This window comes from Rhagoletis pomonella, unplaced genomic scaffold, assembly GCF_013731165.1.
Source record: "Rhagoletis pomonella isolate Grant_MI unplaced genomic scaffold, Rhpom_1.0 Rhpom_scaffold_00005, whole genome shotgun sequence".
NCBI classification, from domain to species: domain Eukaryota; kingdom Metazoa; phylum Arthropoda; class Insecta; order Diptera; family Tephritidae; genus Rhagoletis; species Rhagoletis pomonella.
The window spans coordinates 67432592-67440156 of record NW_023458559.1 but is presented as its reverse complement, the minus strand read 5'-3'; the positions used below and the strand labels follow the sequence as shown (position 1 = coordinate 67440156).

Sequence of the window (7565 nt, the reverse complement as noted above, 5' to 3'; positions counted from 1 at the left end):
GCAAGTATTACGAAAAACTGTTGGAAATGACGTGCGAAAAAATAAAATTAAGAAAAATTTAAATAAAATACTAAAATAAATAGAAAAAAAAAATGAAATAAATAGAAATGCGAAATAAATGACGACAAAACGAATAACGCGACAAGCTGAGAAGCATAAAACGCTGGCGCAATAGAAACAAAAATAATATATAAAAAAACATTAAAAGAAGCACAACAAAAAAAAAGCCGAGAGAAGTGATATTAGAATTTTATTAAAAACAGCTACTACTTCTCATAATTTTCGGTGCTTGGTCGTGCGCGCGTACACATATCGTTGACGGCGCTGGCATTGGTCAAATCGCTCGAAAGCGCACATTATGTAAGCAGGATTTTTGCGGATACTTTGCGGAATACGGGGAAAAAAATATATTAAAAAATATTGCGCTTACAACATTTATAACGCTGTTAAATTCGAAATTTATTTTTTTTTCTTTGACAGCGGTAATATAAAAACGCGAATATTCGTAAAGTGATTGCAGCTAACGATCCTCGGGTGCATACGAAATTGCGAAGAATGCGTCAACGCACAAAGACAAAAAAAAAACACAAAAAACAACCTTCGACAATCAAAAAAAAAATATACATAAATAATTTTATGGAAAAGGCTAACTGTTTAACACAATAACGTAAATTGTTTTCACGCAAACTAACGGTGCACAAATGTAAAATTTATAATTATTTATGACTAATATGCACATATGTATGAAAAGTAGCAAGTGTATGCAATAAATAAATAGCCAATTAAAATAATAATAACTTCAGCGCAGGCGGTTTTCGATGTGAATTTCAATAACAACAAAAATCAACAACAATAATAACAATAACAATAAACTGCGTCGTTGCTTAACGTAAGCGCCAACGTCTGTCAGCATATCCTATAAGTGGAAGAAAAAAGTGAAAAAATGTCGAGAGTATTACGGCAAAGAAAATTTCACAATAAGTGCATAGAGTGAAAAGTGCACAGCACGCATAAACATTAATCTAGATACATACAAATGTATATGCACCTCTCTGCATACATACATAATACCTACATACATTCAAGCAAAATAATGAAATGATAAAATGCATTTTCACCTTCTAGCCGGCAACAAAAGGATGGCGTACAGTGGAATTTTTACAGAAAATTATTGACTAAAATTTGAGCTTCCTTTGTCTATGGATAAGTTTAAACCATGCAAAAAATTTTTGAATTTCTATTAATCTAGCGATGTGTTAAGTTTAACCTAACCTAACCTGTTACGGTTAACCTAAAAAAAAGCATGCCACAGGTTTCTCGAAAACGGTTATAACGATTTTGTTGAAATTTTGTATTCGGTTTTAATCTAACCATCGGCCGATTACCGAAGCCCAAGCCGTTGATTTACTTTAAAATGAAGTAAATCGATTTTTTTTCAAAAAATAAGCCCTATCTTTCTCGTGTCTTTTTTAACAAAAAATGCAAATTTTCATAAAATAATTGCAGTGCATAAAATGGCAAGTGATTCAAAAATCCTCAATTTAGATATATTTTTGAGTGGAATTGCCCCTGGGTTGTTCGAATATTAGGTCTCTTTTAAAACCCGTTTTCGAGTTATTCGAAAAATTGCTATTTGAAAAAAAAACGGGTTCGGATTTTGAAATTAAGAAAAAACCGGATAAACCGGTTTTAATTTACATAGTTATCATACAGTAAGTTGGATGAATTATTAAAAGATGGGTATAAATCGAAATGGGTTTCAAAGGTATTTATTCCTGACCTTTATTTAGGAGTGTTGCCCTTGGTTCGAGCAATCAAATTTGAATTAGTTCATCAGTTTACTTTCGAAAAGGAATTTCAAAGATGAGAGGTCAATTTCTAGACCTTAGCCTTTAGATACATATATGTATAATAAAGTTTTATTTTTTTAATTAAGAACTTTTTTCATCGGTATAGGGTAATTTGAAATTCTATGAATATGAAAGGATGCACTATGCGAGATTGCTCTTCACTCAGAAACGGCTGCATAGTTTTGATGAAATATGGCATTCGGAATGGCATTGAATTTTGGGCGTTTTAACGTCATGCGGGTTCACTAGTAACTTATATTACGGCTTGGTCGCCAAAACCCATAAGTTCTACTCTAATAGTTTAGCAATAAAATAAAGCGATCTGAGAATAGTTGAATCCAATTCCTGTACACACTGTACGTACTTTATCAAAGCATTATATGGCGTGATATAAAAAATATGTGCAAAAAAATCGATTTCATTCTATATAGTCACCGATAAAAATGATATGAGCAGTTTAATAACGAATATAATAGCGAAACATTAATAAAAAACAAGCTATCATAATGTACGATATTCAAACGATGCTGCACAAAATCGCATTAACTCTCCAACACCAGCTTAGCGCGCTCATTAGCTCCTCAGTATCCGCACAGAACACTTGTGAGCGAGTGGACTTCTATGCCTTCGCCGCACCATCATCCGCGCTTGACATATGTCGACCAACAGACGCGCCAAGCTGGAAACAGCTATATGCACTATACAAACGGTACTATGCTCTGCTCATGCACCACATCTGGCCCTCACTGCTGCTCGCGATGCAGCACTGCTACGATGCCTATCAGAATACTGTGGAATATTGCAACGCATGCAGCACCCAACTGGTACATTGGACCTCACTGCTCGCCAGTGATCCGCTATTTATGATCGCGATCAAATTTTGCGCGCTATTGCTCTTCCTCTTCCTCATGCATTGGATTAAATCAGCGAAAGCGCCGCCCGCAACTCCAACGGCAGCGACATCACAACTCTTAACTGCAGCTGCAACGAATTTACCGCCTACAACCGCCGAAGATCGCATTGAGGTACTGGAAGTGGACGCTCTAAATGGTGATACCACAACAACACCAGCGTCTTGTATTACACCCACCGTGACGCGGGAATTGGTTTGTGATTTCAATTTTGTATCGCCGTCAGAGTTGCGCGCTGCGCTGGAGGCCGCCAATCAGCGGATGCTTGAGATTGAGGAAAAGCGTCGCCGCAAACGCATCACCAAGAAACGGAAATGCGTTTCAGCGGGTCCTATATTGATTGCGATCCGTTCGAAGAAGACGCATCACAAGCATAAGAAAGCGCGTGAGGAGGAGATGAAATTGAAGCAGCAGTTGGAGTTTAAACAGCAGCAGCTGATACATCAGCAACAACTCGAGCTGTTGACACCACCAAATGCCTCACCAGTGCGTCCGATATATCTGTCACCGTCGCAGGAAGATGACAACTTTTTGCCAGTTCGTTTGAAGCCGTTGGCTGTGGGTGGCGCTTCATTTGAAATCGAAATGGATACAGAAATGGAAGCAGAAATTGTATCTTTGATGTGTGTGTGTGTTTGTTTATGTGAGATTGCTCTCCGATTGCGTGCTATTAGCGAGTAGTGCTTGGAATTAACTAAATAATGACAGGTTTCCATTTGGTAATGACAAAAAATGTTTTTAATTTAAAAAAATGCATTGTGGAAACGAAATTATGAACCATTTTTTAAGTGCCCGACTTTTTAATGCCCAACTTTGTCATTCAAATTTGCGTCATTTAATGCCTAGTGGAAATCCGGCATAAGTTTGTAATTTTGGTTCATCGGGTATGCAGTTTTGTAGCGAATGCAGTTTTAGTGGAAGTTTCAAGTGGCTGTAAAATAGATTGATTTTGCCGAGGTTGTCTGACATTGTCCCGAAAGAGCTCGAAACACTTTAACTTTTGTCTGCTGCGTGAAAACAGGGTTAAACCCAGCAAGGCCGAAATTTTACTTTCCTCCACCCTATTTAAAATGAGTTTTTTCCCTACTCTCTGCCGAAATTCTTTTCGTTATGGAAGACAATGCTGTAAAGAGAGATTTTGAATCGTTTGACGAAAACCATTACTGCTTTATAGGGCTGCAAGACAGCTATGTGGGGACGATAGTGGCTAAAATCGTATATAGTCCGACTACCCAAAAGTATAGTCCGCATATCCAAAAGTATGGTCGTTGTTTGGTGGCCATCGTTAGACAGGCGAAAACTTCGAAAAAAATGGAATAATTGAAATTAGGAAATAGTATGTTTAAGTGTCTACTCCCAGTAAGACCCCATGACTTCTTTAGATCTTCTTCCTAAATTTCTATTTTTGCACTTGGATCCTTTTAAGCAATGAAAGGGAAAGCTCTAAAGAAGAATACGCAATATCTTCTATAATTTTTTACGGATGGCTTAAAGCTATTCCTAAAATCTTTTCATGAAATTTTAGTCTTCGGCGTCCGATATCTGGATCCTAGGAGCAATAGGATTATTCAAACTTTACAGTGGTTTAATAGCAACTTTCAAAAGGTAGAAAACGATATCTGATATTTTTTGCGGCGAGATTTTCTCTAAAATTTTACAATCTTAACCACTGTGGCTATGTTTGAATGAAAAAAATCTACGTCTAATCCCTCTTGTTATTTATTAGAGTTTCTGTATCGGATATAATTTTTATTTAATCTTTGATTTTCCAAGCACTACTCAAAATTATAATGGCTTTTATTTGCCCTTTCCTTTTGCAATGCTTTATTTTCGTATACAAATATTTAGATATTGAACTAATTTTAATCATCCATCATTTACAGTTCCGAGCCTCGGGGCACAATGAGCACCACAGAGGAAATTTATCCTGATTCACCGGATAGTAGCCTATATGGTTCGGATGAGGAGCAGGAAGATCCGTCACAATATTGTCGGGGAGGTTATCATCCAGTTATTATAGGCGATATATTTGACAATCGTTTTCGCGTGGTACGCAAACTCGGCTGGGGACACTTTTCCACCGTTTGGCTATGCAGGGATCTCAAGTAAGTTTTGGGAGAGCCAATTTTTTACACATTATTTTTATTTTATTTTTTTGTTATTTTTATTTTTCATTACACTTGCTCCGCTAGAGAGGAGAAATACGTCGCCCTTAAGGTGGTTAAGAGTGCACCGCATTATATCGAAACTGCTGCCGATGAGATACGTCTGCTCGAAGCCATACGCGATGCGGATCCACTCGATATGAAACGGGAACGTATCGTACGACTGCTTAATCACTTTACGATACGTGGCGTTAATGGCAAGCACTATTGCTTGGTTTTCGAGGCGCTTGGTTGCAGCTTGTACAAATTGATTGTGAAGAATAACTATCAGGGGTTAGCCATTGGGCAAGTACGCAACATTATCAAACAAGTGCTGGAAGGACTCGACTATTTACATACGAAATGCAACATTATTCACACGGACATCAAGCCAGAGAATATATTGCTGGTGATCGATAATGAGTCGGTGGTGAATCAGCAAATTGATGATGAGATAGCAAGCTTGCGCGTGAAGGGTGCAGACTTCCCGGATTCATATAGTATGAATGCAATAGAATGTTGTTAGATTTTTTATTTTTAATAATTTTTTATATTTTTTTTCCTTCAACCACAGTTAGTTCCATTGAGAAGCAAGCGAAGAGCCGCAACAAATGGCAACTTATCGATACGAATGCCTCGACAACAAATAGCACGGGCACAGCTAATAATTCCTCCACTTCATCCACACCGCTGCCCAACACTGCTGTTGCTGCGCTCTCTATGACCGGTGCAACAATATCGGCGCTTAGTAAGGACGATACGAATTCGACATTGAATACAAATACCACCACCTCTTCGTTAACATCTAAATACTCGTCCAGTTTGATAGGCGAAAATGATGGCTTAGGTGGTGTTCGCACGGGTACAGACAGTCCTTCAATTGGCGGCGGCGGCGGCGGTGGCGGTTCAACTTACACGACAACGGGCAATATGAATAATCGTTATCGAGCGGAGAAGAAAATCACTGCCAAGGTAAGTCACTGATCTCCACTAAGTTTTGTAAATTAGATTAATGTCGTTATTCAGTATGCAGTCTCTAGTCACTAATAAATACTTTTCGTGGTGAACATCGATTTTGAGACTAGTTGGTGTTCAGTAGGTTGTCGTATGGCTTTGTCATTTGGCGCTGAGCAGGTCGCAAAAAGAAAGATATGGAAAAAAGACCTTTCTATATACCCTAAAAAGGCGAAAATTAGATTAGAAAAACACGTTTCATAAAAATTAAATTAAATAAAACAAAATGTTTTTCTTTTTAAAATAATAATGTCTAAAATCTAAAAGAAAATTAAATTAGGAGAAAAAATTAAAACAGAAACAAAATCCGCTGCCTGAGTATTCGGATCTCTCAAATGGCACGCTAGTGCTTTGTGCACGCAAAATGACATACAGCTGCGAGTAATAAAATAGTAGCAAATTTCAAAATGATATTGTTTGCAACTTATGTTTATTTATTTATGTTTAATAAATTTCGTATAAGATATAGTTCGATCTATAACAAAAACCACATAAATACAAGTTTCAAAGCTTGCACAAAGTTCCTAAAATTTTTAGAAAATTTCCGAGTATGCAATTGTGTAGCCCATTCAATGTTTTTACAATAAAGTGCAAGTTGAGGGTGTGGAACATTTTCTTCCATATAAAAATAGATTTGGTTCATATGGAAGAAAATGCGCAACACCTTCGGCAAAAAAAGTTCGAAAAAGTCAAAGGCCACTTTTAGTGACATAAAACTCGCACTTTTTACTTCAATTTAATGGGCTAAACAACTGCATATTCGAAAATTTTCTACAGATTCTGAATAAAAAGTTTGAAAGTTGAAGTATGATCAGTTTTTGAAGTTTGATTAATTTTGTTTAATTTTGTACAATCTTTGAGACCTCTACTATGTGTGTTGCTACTATTTCATTGCTTGCAACTGTACATATGTACATAACCATTCATCACCATTTGCAACACGCTATCAGGTGACTGCCTCTATTTGTTTTCATCAAACATCTTTGGTGAACTTTTTCTAATTTACTTACTTTACTTACTGAATACCCAAGTCGTCTCTAGTCACAAAAAGAGTCACTTATAGTCTCAAATTAAGTCAGCGACTTATTGCATTTAAAGGAAAATACCTACTTACATATATAGTACATGCTGATACGAAATATTTAAGCTAATTATTGAGAAAAAAGCCTGCATGCTTAGTTATGCTTGAAAAAAAAACATAAACCATCCGCTTTCACTAAACCATCATCACTCATATCCCCGACTTTCTTTTCAGTTTACCTATTATTTCTTATGATTTTTACGCCTCACTTATGCACCTGCAAAGCCGCCACCACTTGTCATAAACAACTACTACATACGCAAATAGTAAATTTTCCCTCGCACACAAATCTGTCATCTCACTTCTTTTACTGAGCGCGCCTACTACTTTGTCAAGCACATTAACGCACTTGCTTTCAATCACGCCCCAATAATTGCTTAACACACTTATAATACTTAAGTATTTAATGGTCGGTCACTCACCTAATATACGCCAAACCATTCACCACCACCAACCGTTCACCTCATTCACCTACCCAGCACCCACCCAGCACTTGCCCCACCACAGTAAAATCACCAGCAAACGTTTGTGTCCAATTCGTTTGTTCCTTTTTTTCTTTTCGTTT

At 37.0% G+C, this 7565-nt stretch overlaps 2 protein-coding genes across 4 annotated transcripts in view; one reads left to right on the top strand and one right to left on the bottom strand.

Moving 5' to 3' along the window:
- Positions 1 to 7565, bottom strand: part of LOC118739418 (SRSF protein kinase 3) — a 35815-nt gene that overhangs the window by 5773 nt on the left and 22477 nt on the right. The window lies entirely within an intron of this gene.
- Positions 77 to 7559, top strand: LOC118739419. Its single transcript, XM_036470721.1, has 5 exons — positions 77 to 3384; positions 4645 to 4866; positions 4954 to 5405; positions 5480 to 5877; positions 7175 to 7559. Exons 1-5 carry the CDS (start codon positions 2357 to 2359, stop codon positions 7193 to 7195), a joined length of 2121 nt encoding a protein of 706 aa, XP_036326614.1. The 5' UTR covers positions 77 to 2356; the 3' UTR covers positions 7196 to 7559.

What these genes read in the sequence shown, in the direction of transcription:
- LOC118739419 (XM_036470721.1), top strand. Translation starts at nt 2,357, where the DNA reads ATGTACGATATTCAAACGATGCTGCACAAAATCGCATTAACTCTCCAA. An exon ending in GCAGAAATTGTATCTTTGAT is followed by an intron (nt 3,385 to 4,644) that starts GTGTGTGTGTGT and finishes CATCATTTACAG; the next exon opens with TTCCGAGCCTCGGGGCACAA. An exon ending in AGACTTCCCGGATTCATATA is followed by an intron (nt 5,406 to 5,479) that starts GTATGAATGCAA and finishes CTTCAACCACAG; the next exon opens with TTAGTTCCATTGAGAAGCAA.